Genomic DNA, 21,356 nt, shown 5'->3' with positions numbered 1-21,356 from the left:
ATTCATCTCCTAAAATGTTTTATAGTTTACAAGTTTAAAAATAAGTTTTAGTTTGAAAACCAACTTTTTTTATTTTGAATTCTGACTCTTCCTTGAATGCTTTGTTGAAACAAGCATTCATATGTGTGTCTCACTTCACAGCACTGGTAACCCCTACTGTGTCTAAGTGGGCGTCCTCTCCACCCTATGCATTTCCCATACTAGATAGGCAACTCTTCAGCAGCCCACACTGGCTTATTTAAGAGCCAAAAAGAAGACTAACAGCACTGATAAAGTCTGCTTATGAGTATGGAACCTTTTGAATGGGTGTGTTTGTGTTCAGAACATTTCATTATTTTGTATAATAAAGAATGTCCTGTCTTAAAGTCCTTCTTCACTGGCCTAGCTTTTGGAGAGTTGATGACTAAAGGGATATATCCATATGGTTGTAAGGTTATATCCATATGATTGTAAGGGAAACAAAGTCTACATTGCCTTAAAAGTAGACTATAGCGTTGACCTCAGATCACTCTCTATAATCTCCGGATTGCTCTTTGGGCCTCAGGTAAGTATATACGAGTGCATATGGAAATGAGCTTCAGAAGGAGTTCACTTGTCTACAGCGCATCCTACCTGAAATGAAGACTTTGATAGTACTCTTGTAGCGTAACGAGTGGAAAAGAAACGTGCCAAGAGCATCCAGGAGTTCCAATGGCAGCTCTGCCACTGATGTGTTTGGGGCCATATGCAAAGCATCCTGTGTTTAGTTCCTCATATGGCAAGGGGGCCTTATAGTTATCCCACCAGAGTGCTGGGAAACTAAGATCATATAACGTGTTAAAGGACTTTAGCACTTATAACTCCTTGCAAATATTGCAAAGTAAAAATAGTATCTCCTCTGGTTTTTATGTCCTGTTGTAAAGCGTTAGGTGTGTGCTCCTCATGAGTGTGCAGCACATAGTGTTTTAGCCTGGCTTATTTAGCCCTGGCAATTTTGTAATATGAATGGCATTACCTCAGATTTGATGAATTACCAGCTTGATGAGGGAACGGTTATTTGTGGTAATATTTGTATGTTATTAACCTGATGAAATGTCTTGCCAGACTTGGGCAGAACTTTAGTAACACTGCTTTCTGGGGTCTGCCTTCTGCAGGCGTTGATCTAGAGCAGTCAAGGAAGGAGGAAGAACAGCAGATGTTGCAGGACGCCCGCCAGTGGCTCAACAGCGGAAGAATAGAAGATGTGAGGCAGGCTCGCTCAGGGGCCACTGCCCTGCATGTAGCTGCTGCCAAGGGTTACTCTGAAGTCCTCAGGTATGGAGCTGGGTACTGGGAGAAGGTGACGTGAGTTTTAGAAGCAGAAACTTTTAGCCATGATGTATTTTCTTGTCAGTTTCCTCGTGGTTTGCTGGTGTTCCTTCATAGGTGGTCTTCCTCGTATGTATGATGTTCGGTAGACTTGAGGCACAGTGACACAGGAAGACCCCGTTCAACTCTGTGACTTGTCATTGGTTCTCCTGAAACCTCCTCCTCTATGACTGTACAGACTCATGACCCTTCTGGTTTTAGGATTTAGACAATTTCTGGGCTCATTAGGTGAATTATAGATCTTGAGTATGCAATATGCAATATCCAGTTTTCGTAAGAGAATTAGAGTGGTACAGGCCTGCATACATGCACTCGTGCTTGTGTGTGTGTGTGTGTGTGTGTGCTTGTGTGTGTGTGTGTGTGTGTGTGTAGATGGCTCCTTGGGTAAAAGCATCTGCTGCTGAACCTGATGATGTGAATTCAATCCCTACATGGTAGAAAGAGAGACTGATTCTTCCAAGCTGTCCTCCTACCTCCACTTGTGTACTGTGGCATGTATGTACCCACCACCCACCCACCCCTGCAGCACGTGCACGTGCACGCACACACACACACACACACACACACACACACACTCGCGCATACCAAAGAAATCAACTTAAAATGTAATTGAAAAAAGCAAGAAAAGAGAATTTGACTCTACTATTTTACCTGTTTTACTTTTCTTATATTCATGCCTTATCTGACTATCTGACTCTTGGTGTTTAGTGTTGACAATATTTCAAAAATACATGTTTGTGTCAAGTTGAGAAAGACTAACCAGCACAGTGTAACATGGATAGGTGTAGGGGATGCCATATGTATAACCTTACAGTTCAGTGAAGATTGTAAGCGATGCTCAAAGTAGTAAAATGCATTATAGATTATCCCTTAGAAGGCAGAAGAAATCACAGGGTATTTGAGGTATTAGTGGAGTGATAGCTTGTTTGGTGGAAAACTTTAAAATCAGGCCATAAATGTCCCTTTTGGGTTTTCTTCTAGGCTTCTCATTCAGGCTGGCTATGAACTCAATGTTCAGGATCATGACGGCTGGACTCCTCTTCATGCAGCTGCACACTGGGGAGTGAAAGAGGCTTGCTCCATCCTGGCAGAAGCACTCTGTGACATGGATATCCGGAACAAACTGGTTAGTGAGCCTGAACCTCTAAAAGGGCAATGAGATCAGGTGGCTGGGTGCCTAGCACAGGCTTGAAGGCTCTGGTCAGTGTCCAGGACTGCACTGGGGCTGTGATGTCCTCTAGCTCCTTGCTCCACTGCTTATTCTCTCTGTAAAAGTACTGAAGCCAAATAAACACAACCCAGTCATCTGCGTCTACTTGTGCTCAAGCCCCTAATGAAACAGGAAATGAAAAAAGGTAATTGGTCTTGATGACAAATGAACTTGGAGAGACCTAAGGTCCCTGTCTATGGTGAGAGATGAAATATTTTACTATGTTTCAACTCTGGGTCTTTTAACTGCTAAGTTCTTGGCATATGGGCTCCTCTAAGAACAATCTGTAATGGCAATGATTGTTCCATTTTAACTATAAGCAATCCTATCAGCCTTACTTCAAACAATGTAGAACCCTGAGATTCTTATCCCCGCGTCTCTTGATTTTCTAGAATCCAGACACATGGTCCTATCTTTCTTACATAACTCCTGAATCCTGGTCTCATTCTTAGACTATACAGAGTGTGTGATTGTTCCTGTGTTTTCTAGAAGAAGTAACCTGCCTGGCTTCCCTCCTCTTCCTTAAAGGGAGATCATTTCTGTTAGTCCTCAGCGTGAGTGTGACCCAAGGGCATTTACTGAATTTATCCTCACAATAATACTTTAGAACAGGTATACATGGGGATTCCCCTAGACTATTTGTCAAGAGGCCATAAGCATTAGAACTGGTGTAGTGATTTTCTCACTGTTTCACATGTTTGAAGGATTTGCTGTTTGTTAAAGCATCTTCTCTGTGACTCATAAAGGCAGCTCAATGTAGAGTATCAGGAGGCGGCTATAGGCTGGGCATCTCCAACCCAAGTCTGAAATCTGAAATATTTCTAGCACAGTATTTATGAACACTGAATATGATGCCCCAAGTAGAAAATTCCAGACCATGAAAACACAAAATTATTTAAAATACGATAAGAAATCATCATTGGACTATATTTGTACAATATATGTGAAAAAAGTAAAGTAAATTTTATGTTTATACTTAGTCTCAAGATGACTATGTATATATCTCTGTGTGTGTGTGTGTGTGTGTGTGTGTATGCATGCATGCATATATTCTAAAATCAAAGCACTTCTTTCTGGTCCTAAGCATTTCAGATAAAGGAGATTCAGCTTATATTGCAGGAATAAAAGTCAGTAAGTAAACAGAGAATAGACCCTGAAAAAGTCACATGACTGCCGCTTCTGTTTTCTATCTGTCATGGTGCCCCTGTGTTCTGCTAGGGCCAGACGCCATTTGACGTGGCTGACGAAGGTCTTGTGGAGCACTTGGAGATGCTTCAGAAGAAGCAAGATGTGGTAAGTCTGGACGATGCTCTCAGAGCTTCCTGGCAGTTCACAGTGACTCTGGGGGTCTCAGCCCCCTGCTTCAGTGTCATTTGTTCAGGGTTGAGCTGGATGTATCTACATTTCACAGATGTTGTTCCCTTCAGGAACTATAAACGGCATGCTTGAAAAACCATATTGTAAAAGGCTATATAAAATAGTCTTTAGGCAGCTACAGTCCATTACAGAGAGGAGTGTCTGTCTGTCTTTCTGTCTTTCTTTTCTTTTCTTTTCTTTTCTTTTCTTTTCTTTTCTTTTCTTTTCTTTTCTTTTCTTTTCTTTTCTTTCTTTCAAAACAGGGTTTCTCTGTGTAATAGCCATGGCTGTCCTGGAACTCAGAAATCCACCTGCCTCTGCCTTCGAGTGCTGGGATTAAAGGTGTGCATCACCAAAGCCCCACTGTATGTCTTTCTTAACGTAATACTGCAAAACTGTCACATGGTGTTGGGCAGTACTTGGTTAGTAGTGGTTCATACATACGTCAGATTGAGAAAACATCCAGAATTTAGTCCTCTTCTCTTTCCTCCTTACTTTAAAACCTTAATTGCTTTTCTCTGCCTTTCTGCCTGGTACTCTTCAGAAGAGCTACATATGTGAATGGAAATCCACCAGGTGCACAGGTAAAGAGTGACCCGCTCACATTTTCTGCCAGTAATTGGACAGGGGAATAAAATTAGGCAAGAAAAAAACCAACAACACTGGCTTTCCTTTTTCTCCCCATTCGCATGTAGGTGTGGGAACTGACATTTAGGATGACTGTTGGAAGTAGCGTGGGTTTTGATTCAGAACTATATGACTGGTGAGACACAGATCAAGGTCTCTAATGAGGGGTGTTTGTATCACGACTGACTGTTGAAGCAGTGATTCTTGTTATTTTAGGCTCAGTTAGAAAGCTGCATACATGAACTTCAAATGAACAATGTACGGTTCCTGTTTTCTCTGCTCAGTATTCAGGATCACTTGCATGGTAGCACAATACAAAGGCAGTGTTAACACCACTGTTAGCAGCATCAGCCTTCCTTAGGCTAGCGCCCCACTTTGCACAGTTAAGTTTTTGTGTTTTTGTAAAATCTTATTATCTGAAGTCATTTTTAGATTCACATGAAAATTGCAAACATACACGCCCTTTAACTAACATAATTGGGTTTTAGACATAAATGATATCTCCCCTCAACCATTGATTTCATTCCTTAGCCCAGGCTAGTCTGAATTTACAGTCTTTCTGCCTGAGCCTTCCTAGTAGCCAGTGTGATGGCCTGCACACCCAGGCCCAGCTTCCCCACAAACCTTGCTGTTCTAAAGGGGACAGTGTTTGTCTCTGTGTTCTACATACTTTAGGATATGTTACATGTAGTTCTATGCCACTTCCTTGTGCTTCCGGGTCGGCTGCTCTACCAGCTTCCTCCTGGCTTCCCGTTTGCTCTACTCACCTTTAGCTCTGGGAGATGACCGTACTACCAGTCCTCGCCCAGCTTCCTTGAACTCATGGATAAAACACACACACCACACACATACACACACACACACACACCACACCACACACACACACACCACACCACACACACACACACCACACACACACCACACACCACACACCACACACCACACACCACACACACACACACACACACACCACACACCACACACCACACACACACCACACACCACACACACACACACACACACACACACACCACACACACACCACACACACACCACACACCCACCCACACACACACACACACACCACACACACACCACACACAGTTTGTTACTTTACACCTTGCCTTCTAGGCACAATTGCTGGGTGTTACTGTCTTCCGCCTGGAAAAGTGTGCCCTTACCAATTTATTGTCTCTGTCTCTCCACTTGCCCTAAACTTAAGTGGCTAGTCCCATGGAGCCCCTGCCGAGCATCCTTTGCCCCCCTGCCCTGTAGTGGAGACCCCGGCCCCAGGTTGCTGTGTTCTTCTCCCTCCAAAGCACGACAGAAAGACTCTCCTTCCTTGCCTCTGCCTTTTCTTCCTGGGACCCCCAAAAGTCCCGTGTGTACCTTCTGCCCAGCAATTGGCTCCTGGCTTTCTTTCTTTCTTTTTTTAATCTTTAAAATACTTCAAATTTTTATTAAATATTTTATTCAGTTTTAAGATCACAGTTAAAGTACTTTAGCATGTTATACACATGACTTACATGTGCAGTTTTTAGAAACATCAAATTAGGTATAAGATTTTGAAGAAATTATATAAATGTGTGTATTAACTTTTACTATACATACATCTAAGAAAGCAATGATTCTGTTAATCATTTTTTACATGGCATGTTTACACCAACTCTAAAGAGAACCAAGCCAATTTCCAAAGCAACATAAAATAAAATAAAATCAGCTATTCAGTCATGCTGAAATTGTCAACAGACTTAAGACCTGGGGTCAAATGAAGCTATGGTTAATTTATGATATGTATGTAAGCAATTCAAACCTACGCGAACCAGTTCATCATAACCTGGTGTGTGGAACCTCAGGAGGTTTCATCAGCCTTTCGACAAATCCTGAGAGCCAGAGGCTTGTTAATGGGCTCCTGGCTTTCTTTACTGACAAATCAAGAACCAATTGGGGAACAAGACCTTAGCATCAGAACCGCCCCCTTCAGACATTAGTATATTTTGTGTAGAGAATACAACTAAGTACCAGACCTAAGGGCTTAGTTCCATATAATGTCTGTAATTTCTTTTTTTTTTTTTCTTTTCTTTCTTTCTTTCTTCTTCTTCTTCTTCTTCTTTTTTTTTTTTTTTTTTTTGGTTTTTTGAGACAGGGTTTCTCTGTGTAGCCCTGGCTGTCCTGGAACTCACTCTGTAGACCAGGCTGACCTCGAACTCAGAAATCCGCCTGCCTCTGCCTCACGAGTGCTGGGATTAAAGGCGTGCGCCACCACGCCCGGTTAACGGTCTGTGATTTCTTTAGAATTATTGCTAAATCACTGTGCTATATGAATCATTAAGCATTCTTCCCAGGTTGCTTTTGGCTCTTTACCCTCATGCACTGGGCTTTTTTTCTTTGTATTAAGGTTTGGTTTGGGATTTTGAAAGAATAATTTTCTTGAATCTGCAGTGGCATAATTTCCTCTTCTACTTTAGACAGAATTTTCTTCTGTTACTTTTTTTTATTTCTTTTTCCCTCTTTGGTTTATGTCTTATTTTTTATTTTTTGTTTTTCAGAATGATAGTACCAGTTTGGGCCTTCTCAATACTACTGATTTTTCACAAATTGTCAACTTTCCCCCCCTCTCTCTACTTTCTCAATCTCCAGCTTCGAAGTGAAAAGGAGACCCGGAATAAGCTCATCGAGTCAGACCTGAATAGCAAGTTTCAGAGTGGACTCTTTAAGAAGTAAGATATTGCTTACTTGTATGCAAGGAATGAGATCCACTTAATGCTGTGTGTGTGTGTCTGTGTGTGTGTGTCTGTGTGTGTGTGTGCGCGGGCTCACGCGTGTGCTCGCCTGCACGTGTTGAGAATTTTTATATTAAAATGATTCTGTGTTTCATTTCAGTCAAATGATCTTCAAAGTATGGAAATGTTTGTGGACAGGGGGAGGTGGCACTGAGCTGGGACCCTGAGGATGAATGAATATGCATTACACTGAGAGATTGTACTGGCAACAGCATCTCTTCTAGCCTAGCCCAGGGGTTCTTAGTCCTGCCTGCTTCCCTGATTATACAGGGTTTCCTCAGCTCAGAATTTGTCTCATTGTTGACCATGATTTCAGTCCCTAGCAAGGTCTGTGGGATGGAATAGAACTCAGTGAAGGCTTGTGTAATGATTTTCAAAACATTCGTCTGCCCTACTTCCATCTTCTCTTTGTCAGTCATGGTTCTCTCCTAACTATGTGTTGAATAGACAGAGTCTCCTTGAGTCATGCTGTAAAGTCAGTAATAAGCCTTAGACTGTAGAAAAGCCAAGGTCCAAGAGAACAGCACACAGAGATAAGAAGGATCTTCCTATTTTTACTGTTGCTTCTACATACAGATTTATAGGTTTGTTCCCTTTATTATATCTGGCTGTCAGCAAACGTAAATGGTTTGTATCATTTCTGAATTGCTTTCAAATTGCACTTTTAATTTAGCAAAGAGAAGATGCTTTATGAAGAAGAGATCCCCAAGTCCCAAGACACAGAGGGAGAAAGCAAAGAGTCCAGCAGCTCCAGCTCAGAGGAGGAGGAAGGGGAAGATGAAGTTTCTGAATCAGAGACTGAGAAGGAGGCAGGTAAGTAAGGCAGAGGTCCTGCATGTGGTCTGCCTCTCGGGGTTCCAGAAAGAGCTTGAAGTACTTTCTAAGAAATTGAATTGAAGCTAATGACAATATGCTTTTAAAAGCCTTGAGCTCAGTTAAAATATACCTGCCAGTTCTGACACAGCCATATGGTAAGGTACATGGAGAAATCTAGCATGAAGCAATCAGTTGTCCTGCCTTTAGATTGATAGATGCCAACAAGCCAGTATGCTAAGATGCATGGGGCTTACAGGGCGTTAATATTTTCAATACACTGGTAAAAATTTGCATTTAGTTATTATGTGATTTTTGCTTCTCTAAACTGAATCTTAATTTTTTTATTTTGTAAAGCTTCTTCAGTTTCTGAGTGAGGGAATTAATGAAAAAACAAATCAGACTTACTTTTATTATTCTCATGAATAATATATGCATTTATCCTTCATGTCCATGGGAGGTTGTCTCAGGAGATAACCGACATCTTTGGATGTACAAGTCTCTCATTCGTATACATATGAATGTGTGTATATGTACATATATGTATATGTGTGTGTATACACACACACATATGCACAGTGTTTATGTAGAACCTGTGTACTTCAAACTGTCTCTCTGGTGCTTATTTATGTTACCTGGTACAATATAAATAATTGCTATACTCTACTGCTTAGGAATGATGAAAATGTAAGAACACAGATCTCCCTTCCCCCTCTCCCTTCTCTCTCTCTCCTTCTCCCTCTCCCTCGCCCTCGTCCTCCCCTCCTCCTCTCCCCCTCCCTCTCCCTGTCCCCTACTACCTCTCTTTCTTCTTCTTTCTTCTCCTCCTCTCCCTCCTCCTCCTTCTTCCTTCCTCCACCTCCTTTTATTTTCTTCCTGAAACAGTGTTGCTCTGTGTAGCCCTGGCTGTCCTGGAACTCACTTTGTAGACTAGGCTGGCCTTGAACTCACAGACATAGCCTTCATCTGCCTCCCAAGTGCTAGGATTAAAGGTATGTAATACCACTGCCTGGCTGGGGACATTTTCTTAATTGAGGTTCTCTCCTCTCAAACCTCTTAGTTTGTGTCAGGTTTACATAAAACTAGTATGCAGACCATGCCCATACTGCTATTGAAATAAAATATTGACAATACCCTCATGATTAAAGTATACTTCTATTCAGAAATCTTCTATGGCCAGCTCCCTCATTCTGTCTTTGTCTGCAGAGTAAGGTCTAAACCCTGTAGCCTAGGCTTCAAGGCTTCTAATAGTCCGGCCCCAACAGACATTCCCAATGCTCTGCATAGGCAAGGGCATATTGTAGCTCAATTGGGTGGCTTGATTTTCTCAGCTATGACCTCAGCATTCCTGGCCTTGAATGTTTATTTGTACCTTTGAATTCACTTCACACCATCATAAATACTTGCTTGGTGAATTCTTTTAGAAAGTGTAGGGTCTAGAAGATTGACCCTACACTTTTTTCTGGTACAGAAAGTTAAAACAACTGGAGCCTATATTAACTATCCTCACTACAGTGGCAAGTACCTGAGAGGAACTCAGTAAGGGGAGGGAAGATTTATTTTGGCTCATGGTTTCAAGGTTTCAGTCTACAATCAAGTGCCTCCATGTTTCAGAACTGTGGTTAAAGAATGGGATGGGATGGGTGTGGTCAACCAGAGCTGCTCCTGGCATAACAGCCTGGAAGCAGAGAGAGACAGAAAAGGGTTAGAGACAATATACTCCCAATGCCCTGGTCACATCCTATTATCTCCTGAGAGTGTTACCAAATTCTCAGTGTGTCAGTGCATACCCATCAGTGAGGCAGAGGTCTCAGGATCCGTTCTCCTTTCAGTGAGTATACATAGTAAGTGGGGACTGAGTCTCCAGCACCCACGCCTAGACCCGGGATGGTTGTTCTTATCAACTTGATGGGGTCTAGGATCACTTTGGAGGCAGATTTCTCAGGTTCACAGGTCGTGCCTGTGAAGGACTTTCTAGAGGAGGTTATAGTTGAGGTGGGAAGATGCACCCTAAGTTTGGGTGGCCCTATTCCATAGGTTGGGTTTCCAGACTACATAAAATAGAGAGAAGGCTAGCTGAGCATTTGTCTAACCTGTTCACGATGTGGCCAGCCACTTCTGCTCCTGACCCACTCACTACCTTCCTTCCATGATGGACTGTATATCCCCAAAGTGTAAGCCACAACAACACCTTCTTTAAGTTGCTTTGTCAGGCCTTTTGTTAGGAGACAAGTAAGTAATACAGATATTTCCTGTATTTTCCTACCCTGGGCTTTTTACTCCGTTTCTCTGTAGCACGGTGCACTTAGTTTTGTTCTGGTACTTACCAGTTTTCCTGGGAATACTGCATTTGCTATTTTACTCCAGGTTTCAGCATATGACAACCATCTGTATTCATTAAGTGGCTTCGTTGACTATACCTAGTAGGGGAATGGAAAGCACTGTGTAATAAAATACAGGTCGTGTGAGAGAAGTTAATGCAGTCAGTGGCAGTGACTGGTAGGTAAGATCATGACTCATTCTGGGAATTATAGTACAACTTTATATCTGCATAGTGCTTTTTACTTTGCAGTACACTTCAGCGATTTTATTTAATCCCCACAACCATACCTTGGGGCATATATCCTTAGTACTCCTTTTTTAGAATGAGATACTGACATTGTACAGTGTTAGATGAAGTGGGTTTTGGAGCTAGCCAGTGGCACTGCTCACTGAGTGTGGAACTCCACACAGCAGAACGGGACAGTGGAAAGTCTGTATAAGAAGTGAAAGGTAAGACTGTAGAAAAGAGGGGCTGGAGAGATGGAACAGCAGTTAAGAACACTTGCTGCTCTTGAAGAGGATCCAAATTCAATTCCCAGCCTCCATGGCAGCAGCTCACAACTGTCTGTAACTCTGGTTTCAGAGAATTCTGTGGTCATCAGGTGGGCGTGTGATGCACATGCATATGCAGGCCAAACACTTACGCATATAAAAGTAATAATAATTAAAAACTGTACAGAAGTATGAGGCTCCCGAAGATTGTAGAAGAAAGAGAGATGAGAAAGAATCTTGGCATTCTGTGTTTAGAGATTGAGGTGATGTTAGTGAAGGAGACAAAGACACATGACCAAGAGGACATGCATTTCTGCCTCAGAGAAGCCAGCAGCGATGAGCGGTAGTGAGACAGGAGCAGGCAGGGGTCATGCAGCAGTTAGGAAATCACTGGTTATCCTAGAGAACAGTTCCAGTGGCCCAGTGGGAGCAGAAGCCAAGCCGCTCCAGCAGACTCCTCCGCTCATTTCTCTAGTTCTTTGCTGGTGTCTCAGAGCTCAACTCAAATCAGCTTCTGTCACATTACCATAGAGATTACATGTCTCCCCCACCCCTGCTGTTGATTTTAGTAGCTATTTGTTTGAAATTCTTTTATGTTAATTTTCTCATGCTACTTAATATTCAAACTATTTTTATGTTCTTTTCCTCACACCTTCTGCTGTCCCAGTGGATAAGCTTTGGATGGGTTTGAACAGTCTTCTGTGCCTTCTCTATCTCCCTGAGTGCCGTACAGCCTTCTCTGTGTAGGTGTGCCTTAAACATTAGCTGGCGCACAGAAGTGGGCTTTACCAAAGCCTTTCCTGAAGGTGCTTATCTCACGAGTGGATACTAAACAAATATATGTTGACTGCATTTCCTCCATTTTTAAAGCTCCATGGATACAACTTCATAAAAATTATAGTTTTCATGTATCTTACACATTAATATTATTAATGTGAATATAAGCATTTTGATTAGAAATTATGTTTTCTCTCTTTCCTTTTTAGTCTGACTTAGATATTTTGTGTATTGATTCTCTATTGTTTCATAATAAGCCACCTGCAAACTTAATGGTTTAAAACAGTAACTGCCGAGCTAGGATATGGCTCAGTTGGTAGAGTGCTTGCCTAGCTTATTCACGGCCCTGGGTTAGATCCCCAACACTGCATAAAACCTGACCTGCTGACACACAGCTGTAATTCTAGCCATTGGAAGGTACAAGTCAGAGGATCAGAAGTTCAAAGTCACCCTCAGCTACATAGCTGTTGTGATGTCACACTGAGCTACAAAAGACTGACTCAGTGAGGGGCAGGGAGTTAAAAAAAAAGAAAAACCCAAAGATTCTTTGTGAACTCGATTCTATGGCTTGGTAATTGGGGAAGGGACCAGCTGGATAGCTTGTCTCTTTCTTAAGGCAATGGTATGCTTCTTCATGATTGTGCCTTCAACTTGTAAAGGGAGTTGAATTTGTAAAGTATAGAGGAAGAGTTGGTCTTAGATGACCGTGCTCATGTTTCTGTTGTTTGGCTGTGATGTTTAGGATAGGTGATCTAGTCTCATCAAGCAGGCCTGCCCCTGTTTCTTCATGTGGCAGCTAGATTCTGAAAATAGTTGTTTCAGAGGCTAATGCTTTAGAGGCCAGAGCAAGTCACCTGCCCAAGCCCAGACGTGGCATGAAGAATGCACTATCTGAGTCTACAGGTTCTGGGATTCGTGATGCATCACAAGCCAGTACTGTAACAATCTATTTCATTTGGCTAATACACTAGATTTCTTGGAGCTTAGTACTGTAAAAATGCTGTGATCATTATAATAACTCCCAAACAATAGAACTAATAGCATAAAGAAGCTTACAATAGCCAATGAGCTATGGAGTTTTAAAATGCTATTTCTAATCTTCATAAAAATTATCTTTAGGTAAGAATTAAAATCTCTGATTAATTAGAGAATAGAGCTTGAAATATGATATGTAACTTACTATCACACAGCTGGATGTAGCTTATAATTAACAGAGGATCCATGTATTCCTGTATCTGTTTTCAGAGTATAAATTCCAGAATCATAGCTGCTAGGTACAGGCGCTGTGCTAGTTATTAATTGATATACAGCCAGATTGATGACCTTGCAGGGCTGGGCCACTCCTGGTTATGTGAGTTCTATGACTAAAGCTCTGCAACTTAATCTCTATCGTTTAAAATCCTTTCTACTGTTAGATCCTATTGCAACCCTAAGAATTCTCACTACTTAAATTAGGCCAGTCAGTTACTAACCAGGGGATGTGTGACTGATCTCTGAGTCAGCATTCCCCATCTGTCCATCCATCCAACCATCCTTCCATCAGTCTGTCTGACAGCGTTCTCTGGAGCTTTTGTAGAGAACCCCGGCTGATGGAGCAGCTTTCTTACTTTCTTCCTCAGAGGCTTTGCCCTTCTTTAAAATTTACAAGCCGGGCGTGGTGGCGCATGCCTTTAATCCCAGCACTTGGGAGGCAGAAGCAGGCAGATTTCTGAGTTCGAGGCCAGCCTGGTCTACAGAGTGAGTTCCAGGACAGCCAGGACTATACAGAGAAACCCTGTCTCGAAAAACCAAAAAAATAAAACATAATAAAAATTTACAGCACCTGTTGATCTGAATCAATATATCATCTTGTGTTTGATTATAATGTGTCTTATTTCTTTTTTATTGTAATTACCTAGAAAGCAAAATCTAGCGTGTACATTTTCTGTGTGTGTTTCATGTGCATTTATTTCTCAGCCAAGTTCCCTACAAAACTGAACAGACTTTTTATAACAATGAATTTTTACAATATAACTATACACATGCATTGATGTAGAGACAGTCTTTATTGGAAGTTGGAGCCTAACAATATAAGGATATCCCTCCATTTATTTTTTTTCTACATGTAGTTGCTAGAATTTGTTCTGCTGTGAGACCAGACATCCCATGGTTCTAATAATCTGCTTTGATAACGGCAAAACTTTTTTCTTAGTAGAAAAAGATTTATACACACTAAGATAAGGTTTTCATCCTTATCCTTGTTGCATCTCTTGTCTTCAATAACAGATAAAAAGCCAGAAGCCACTGTCAACCATTCCAACTCTGAAATCAAGAGTCGGATCATGGAGCAGATCCCAGCCCCAGCTCAGAACACCTTCTCTGCCTCTTCAGCTAGGAGAGTGAGTGCTTGGGAATGGATTTGAGGTTATATTTCACTGTATTACAGTATCGCACAAAGGCCTCAAAGACTCATTCTTGTAAAACAGTAGGAGTACATTCTTGTCTGTATTAGACTCTTACACCAAATTGCTATAAACTGTGACTTTAAAAATAGAAATTAGCTTCTTACAGTTCTGGAGGCTGGAGAGTTCCCAGAACAATGAGCTAGGCAGTCCAGATCCTCAAAAAGGCTATCTTCCTGTGTGGGTGATGCCGCCTTCTCCTGTAGCTTAACATGTAGAAGAGCACCATTGTCGCCCTCTGAGAAGGGCCAGCTACCCTGTTTACTTCATTCTTTGTCACTTCCTCAGAAGCTCAAGCTGCAGATGCAGTCCTGATGCCTAAGGCTTCAGTATGAATTTTAGAGGAAGAGACACAAAAATTCTGTCCATAACATTGCCCCTCACGTCCTTGAAAAACCAGTACCAAACAATACCTTTACAAAGGTGTTTCAATAATGGGATGAAAATATCCTGAGACCAAAAAGATTCTGTGTTTTACCTGTTTTCTTCATATTGAAAACAAAGATAACTGTGTACAAAGTAGACTAGCTAGAAGACACGGAGCATCCAAAACTGTTTTTATGGCAATTCCTTTTTCTACTTCTCATGAAAACTTTAGTCTTATGAGTAAGGTTGTTGCCCTGTGTGATGGTCAAGGGAGGGAGACGAAGGATCAACTTTATATGGCTTCTCCGAAGCTGTAGGCCTCTGGCAGAGAGGTCTGAGGTATTTGGAGCAGACAACTGGGAAATCTCTCTGGCCTTAGAGGTTTTTAGTTGGTCTCCTTAGTGGAAATGAAACAAAGCATGCCAGGCCTCCTTTATTTTTAGACACGTTGTTGACTCATTAGCTAGGCTTTAGGTAGAGTGCCGTCCTTGCTCACCGTGCAGCCATTCACTGCTCCTCAGATGCTGGCATTTCTAGGTGGGACTGCACTTGCTACTTCTTATAAAAGAACAATACCAACTTAAGACATACAGACACACATACTTCCTCTATTTTGCTAAAATAATACTGGGAAAGGAGGAAGGGTTCCCAGTAGAGTCACAGTGGCTTGTACAAAGGAAGGGGCTCATAAGTGTGTATACCCAGATAACTGGAGACAAGAGGAAAGCTTAGTGGACGGTGGATGGAGATGACTGGCTTATTTTAGTGCAAAGATGACATGGGTTTGGAAGTAAGATCCAGGGTTTTTTTTATAAAGGTCCTAGACCCCAGGAAAGGGACTGTGTCCTGGCATATGAAGGACTAGTTATACCCTAAAGACCCTAATCTGGTTTCTGACTAATCCTAGCCTATGATGTTTCCCTGCTGTGTTTCTCTGTTTTTACAGAATCAAGCCTTGTACGTATATACCTTGTATATACTAAGCAAGCACTCTACCACTGAACCATATTTGTATCCGGTTTCCCTGCTTTATATAAAGACAATGTAAAATTGTTCATGCAGTGTTTTTGTAGTTGTTTGGTTTTAGTGCTGACACTAGAATGTAGGCTCTTGAACCTGCTAGCATATCACCCCTGAGCTGTACCCACCGGAAACTTTCCTTTCCTTTTCTGTGGTTTTGAGACAGGGTTTTCCATAGCCATAGGCCATGCTGGCCCAAGCTTATGTAGCTGAGCATGACCTCAATCTACCAACCTTTACCTCCTTCTTCTTTTTATTTTTTATTTTTTTTATATATTTTATGTCATGTGCATTGGTGTCAATTCCCCTGGAACTGGAGTTACAGACAGTTGTGAGCTGCCATGTGGGTGCTGAGAATTGAACCTGGGCCCTCTGGAAGAGCAGCCAGTGCTCTTAACCGCCATCTTTCCACCTCCCCAAACCTTTACCTTCTAAATGCTAAAATTATAGGCATGCCCAAACTTCCCTTTTTGATATTAGATTTTCTTTTTAATGAAATTGTGGTGGTGTGAGCTAGTGATCTCTTTGAAAGATATTCTGTCTAGGAAGAATAAGAAATATGGTGACCTTCTTACGCCTAAAATTTTATCTGTTAAAATTTCTTGTTCAACGAAATAATTGCTTCTTAATATCAAATAGATTATTTTCTTAATATTATAGTTAGAATTTTGTGAAGTCACCATTAGTATTACCTTAATATTAACTCATCACTTGAGAGAACTTGGGACATTCAGCCCTAAATGGGATGTCTCCCTCAGACCCCTCCCCGAAGGGCTCAGGGGACCCTGTGGAAGAGGAGGCAGAGACATTGTAAGAGCCAGAGAGGGTGGAGGACACCAAGAATCAAGGCTTTTTTAAATCAACACGGTCAAAGCTCACCTGAACTTACAGAGACTGAGGCGGCACGCACTGGTCTGAACCAGACTTCTCGTGTATGTTACACCAGTGTAGTGTTTTCATGGGACTCCTAGTGTGAGACTTCTCGTGTATGTTATACCAGTGTAGTGTTTTCATGGGACTCCTAGTGTGAGGTCTGCTTCTTATACCTCTCCTTGGGTCTTTTTCTTCTGTTTGTTTGTTTTGTCCAATTCCAATATGTTAGTTTTTGTAATTATATTATATTTCATGATTAGCACTTAGGAGCCTAACTTGTTTTATTTTGTTTTTTTGTTTTTGTTTTTTGTTTTTTACTATGAGAGATAAAAAGGGAGGGGATCCAGATGGGAGTGGGGTCAGGAGGAACTGCAAGGAGACAGAAGGGAAACTATAATCATATTATATTATGTGAGGAAAAAGAAATCTGTTTTCAATAAGAGGAAATACTTAGTTCATCACATGAAAGAGTACGGCCTTCATATGTATTTATTCATTAGCTCATCCTGTTTCTCCAGGCTATATTAGAGGGGAGAATTAAGTTCATTATCACAGTTTTACAGATAAGCACATTAAGACAGAGAGAGGAAAAGTAGCTTATTTTCAGGGGCCTAGCATGTCAAGAGAAAATGAGTCCCCAGAGGAGAGTCTCCTGGTGCTCTGAGACAGTGCTGGATCACAAGGCCAGCAAAAGGGCTCCTGCCTTTCTCAGAGCAGGTCTGTGGGGAGAAGCACTAAGGTTTGGAGTTCACTGCTGGCTTCTGAAGAAAGAGCCCTTGGGAACGTCTAACATCTGCCAAGTGGAGTGGGCACAAGGACAGCAGGCCTGCCAGGGGTCTGTTCTAGGACAGCCCAGGCTGCTCCGTGAACTTGATCAAGTAGGGAAAGAGAAAGGAGGTGGAGCAGACTGGAGCACCAGAACTTTCTTCCCCCTCTCTTTCTTCCCCCATAGCTGTCCAGTCTTTTCAACAAGGCGGAAGAGCCTAAAGATGAATCTCCTTCCTCATGGAGACTGGGGCTCAGGAAAACTGGCAGCCACAATATGCTGAGCGAAGTGGCCAATCCCAGGGAGGCCCTGAGGGATCGAGGCTCTTCCATCTACCGTTCCTCCTCAAGCCCTCGGATCTCTGCTTTGCTGGACGACAAAGATAAGGTGCAGTGGGGGAGGGGAGGGCCCTGCAGGGGATGCCAAGGCAGTGTGCTTCCCTGGAAATTCAGTCGTGACAACAAATGGAAATGTTTTTGCTAGTCCTCAAGTTTGGAAGTACAGACTGTGAAGATGTTTTTTGAGTAGAGAACAAAAGTAATTCCTCATTACAAAAGGAGGTATTTTGGTATGATGTATTTGGTGTCTTTAAAAAAGGGGTTGGTCTGGTCACTCTAATAGTTTCACCAAGCAGTTATTTAGTTGCTAGCCAAAATAGATAGCTTTCCTTTCGGCTTTTCTTATGTTCTTATGTCTTTTCTTATTTTCTTATGTCCAACCCCTGCCCCCTCCACCTAGAACAAAACAGTGACTGAGAAAAATTGTGCATGGCCCAAAAGGGTCTTCTGAATCAGTACCAGGGACACCTACCCTTTTGATGTTTCAAAGAAAAGTTGAACGTTGAACTTTAATGCAGCTGGGCAAATCAGCACTTAGTAGCTTGTTGATTCTTTGTTAACAATTAAGACAGGTTGGCCTGGATCTTGCTATGTAGGATCAGCCTTCCACAAGCTGGAATTCCATCCAGGTGTATACTACCATACCCTGCCTGGTAGAAAAATTTAACCTGTGATTTTTTATTTATAAATATATGATTAGGCTGACCACAAACAGTTCATTATCATATTCATCAAAGAAGAATTTGGTTCTAGATTTTATTGGACTTCAGTGTTCTTGTCTGGGGTCCTTCTTGTTATCATAGTTCTCTTACCGTCTTGCTTTTCTGGAACAACTTGGATGAGCTGCATGATATCTGTCTTATGTCTCCCCAAGGAAATTTCATTTCAAGGAAAAAATAGCTGGAGATGGAATGAGACCATTGCATGCAGGGCATTACACGGAGCTGCTGTGGCTCCTAAGACCCTCACTCCCCTCAGGGCTGTGGCTCCTCAGACCCTCACTCCCCTCAGGGCTGTGGCTCCTCAGACCCTCACTCCACTCAGCTCTGTGGCTCCTCGGACCCTCACTCCACTCAGGGCTGTGGCTCTCAGACCCCTCACTCCACTCAGCTCTGTGGCTCCTCAGACCCTCACTCCACTCAGGGCTGTGGCTCTCAGACCCCTCACTCCACTCAGGGCTGTGACTCCTCAGACCCTCACTCCACTCAGCTCTGTGGCTCTCAGACCCTCACTCCACTCAGCTCTGTGGCTCCTCGGACCCTCACTCCACTCAGGGCTGTGGCTCTCAGACCCCTCACTCCACTCAGCTCTGTGGCTCCTCAGACCCTCACTCCACTCAGGGCTGTGGCTCTCAGACCCCTCACTCCACTCAGGGCTGTGACTCCTCAGACCCTCACTCCCCTCAGGGCTGTGGCTCCTCAGACCCTCACTCCACTCAGGGCTGTGGCTCTCAGACCCTCACTCCCCTCAGGGCTGTGGCTCCTCAGACCTTCACTCCCCTCAGGGCTGTGGCTCCTCAGACCCTCACTCCCCTCAGGGCTGTGGCTCTCAGACCCCTCACTCCACTCAGGGCTGTGGCTCCTCAGACCCTCACTCCACTCAGGGCTGTGGCTCTCAGACCCTCACTCCACTCAGGGCTGTAGCTCCTCAGACCCCTCACTCCCCTCAGGGCTGTGACTCCTCAGACCCTCACTCCACTCAGGGCTGTGGCTCTCAGACCTTCACTCCCCTCAGGGCTGCCCTTTGTATAAGCTGTGCTGTTCTCTTCACTGGAATATTCTGACTTCCCTCCTGAGAGTTATTTCCCTTCATATAGGATATTGCTGAAGGAAAGGTAGGAATAAAAAAGCTAACCTTTTTAAAATACTACTTGAAATCAAGTTAAAGATGAGTCGGATATGAGAATGTATAACTATTCCCCTTTCCACTTTCTGTCCTCTAGTGGGGGCTTCTTGAGATTTAAGGTAAAGCCTCAGTGTTGTAGCCCTGGCTGGCCCTGAGTGGAAATCTTTCTGCTTTTACTCCTGAGGGCTGGGATTGCAAGTATGCCACTATGCCTAGCAGGGTCCTGCTTTTTTACCAGAGATGTTTTATGCTGTGTCAGTATTGAACCTTTCTTGCATTTCACTTTTTTTATTTTATAGGAAAGAGAAAACAAAAGCTATTTCAGTATGCTAGTACCCCGGAGGCTCAGCAGCACAAGTGACATTGAAGAAAAGGAGAACAGGTAATCACAACACATGCCAGAGATGATTTCTTTCAGCCCTTGGGTCATGGCGAGCTGGCTATCAATCTTCTGCCTTTCCCACAGATGTCCTCAGTAGCTTATGGAGTGCTTGTTCTTCTGCTTGGAATACACACACACACACATACACACACACACACACACACATCAGTTCTTTACCCTTTAAATTATAACTCCAGCTACCGTCTGTCTGTAGGGCCCTGACCCTTCCAAGTGTGAGTTAGCTTTAATACCCAGCAGACTCTGTAAAAGCAGTCCGTCTGTTTTGTTTCCCTAGCCACTCGGCCATGCCTGGTGTACTGTATACCACACAGTAAGCACTGAATAGATTGTTTACTTGAAATGATCAGCTTCTAATTAGTAAGGAAGTAAAAGTTAATGCCTTCCTCATCAATTAGACGAGTAATGGAGATTTAAAAATACTGCTACATTTCAAGGCATACTCAAACTAGACCCTTTCTCTGAAGGCATGCAGCCCAGCAATGCTGAATCAGAATCTGAATTTTAGCAGAATTTCTTAGGTGATTCAGTAAACATTAAAACCCATGAAGAATTGCTCCAGGCCTACAGACTCTGCAGCAAAGACCCCACGTTCTTGATTGTGAGTGTAAAAACCTATGACACGCCCTTCGGACATCTTAGTACTGTAGTGCTAAGGAGGTACCAGCAGCACCCCCTATCTTTTTCCCTCTGTAGAAACCTCATTAGCTCCTTTGCAGCCTGCAACTGGACATCAGTGCAAGTGCTTTTTAAATGAGTGTCATGAGAGAGTCCTCATCACAAAGGAGTGAGGCTGTTTGGTGTGAGGTAGAATTTGGTTCCTAGTGGAATGAGATGGCTTTAATGTCGATAGAAGAAAGCCAACAGTAGTGTAAGAAAAAAAAACAAACAAACCAGGATCACTTGAAAAATGTGCCTGTTTCTTTAGTGTGTTAGTTTTCCGTTTGGCTTTTCTCTCTTTATATATTCCAGATTGGTGTGGGAATCACTATGTTGTTGGTGTTCTTTCTTGCCTCTACAGAGAGTCAGCTGTTAATCTAGTAAGGAGTGGCTCCCACACCAGGCAGCTGTGGAGGGATGAAGCAAAGGGAAGTGAAACCCCACAGACAATTGCTCCTTCCACTTACACGTCAACTTACTTGAAAAGGTACCAGCTGCAGATGGGTGGGAGGTGACTTCACTCTGACCATGGGTATGGGTAACGCGTGCATGCTTTTATATCCAGTTAGCACCACAAAAATGAATGGCGTTTAGGTTCCTTGGGATCAACATTTTCACTAATTTAAGATTAATTGTTCTTTTAATGAGTTAACATAAGCCCATTTCAGCCCCCTCCACAGACCCGACTTTACACTCCATCCTTTCAGCCCTATTAAAACTGCAGTCTGAAGCAGCATCTGGTGGCCTCTGGGGACAGTGGGATAGATGCGCTCTTGCCTAGTCCTGACTCTCCCTTTTGTAAAACTAGAGTAGTTTCATCAGACTTTACAACTGAGGGTTGGGAGGGGGAGGGCATCACCGGGCGGTAAAAAGTGGGCAATGGGGACAGTTTTCTGTTGGATTTAAGACATTTCATATTG

General features: G+C 42.8%; 1 protein-coding gene across 5 annotated transcripts in view; it reads left to right on the top strand.

Moving 5' to 3' along the window:
• Window positions 1-21,356, top strand: part of Ppp1r12b (protein phosphatase 1 regulatory subunit 12B) — a 205,600-nt gene that overhangs the window by 67,003 nt on the left and 117,241 nt on the right. For all 5 annotated transcript variants that reach the window (XM_085841323.1, XM_029477954.2, XM_021161359.3 and 2 more), the window contains exons 4-12: window positions 1,134-1,293; window positions 2,329-2,473; window positions 3,776-3,850; window positions 7,181-7,260; window positions 7,997-8,136; window positions 13,993-14,105; window positions 17,380-17,580; window positions 19,676-19,758; window positions 20,798-20,923. In XM_085841323.1, the coding sequence (XP_085697449.1) occupies window positions 1,134-1,293; window positions 2,329-2,473; window positions 3,776-3,850; window positions 7,181-7,260; window positions 7,997-8,136; window positions 13,993-14,105; window positions 17,380-17,580; window positions 19,676-19,758; window positions 20,798-20,923 (1,123 nt within the window). The remainder of the gene's footprint in view (window positions 1-1,133; window positions 1,294-2,328; window positions 2,474-3,775; window positions 3,851-7,180; window positions 7,261-7,996; window positions 8,137-13,992; window positions 14,106-17,379; window positions 17,581-19,675; window positions 19,759-20,797; window positions 20,924-21,356) is intronic.

The sequence above is a fragment of the Mus caroli genome, unplaced genomic scaffold, assembly GCF_978045245.1.
Source record: "Mus caroli unplaced genomic scaffold, Mus_caroli_1 scaffold_1, whole genome shotgun sequence".
NCBI lineage: Eukaryota > Metazoa > Chordata > Mammalia > Rodentia > Muridae > Mus > Mus caroli.
The sequence above is the reverse complement of the archived record's forward strand: the minus strand, read 5'-3'. Positions and strand labels throughout refer to the sequence as shown.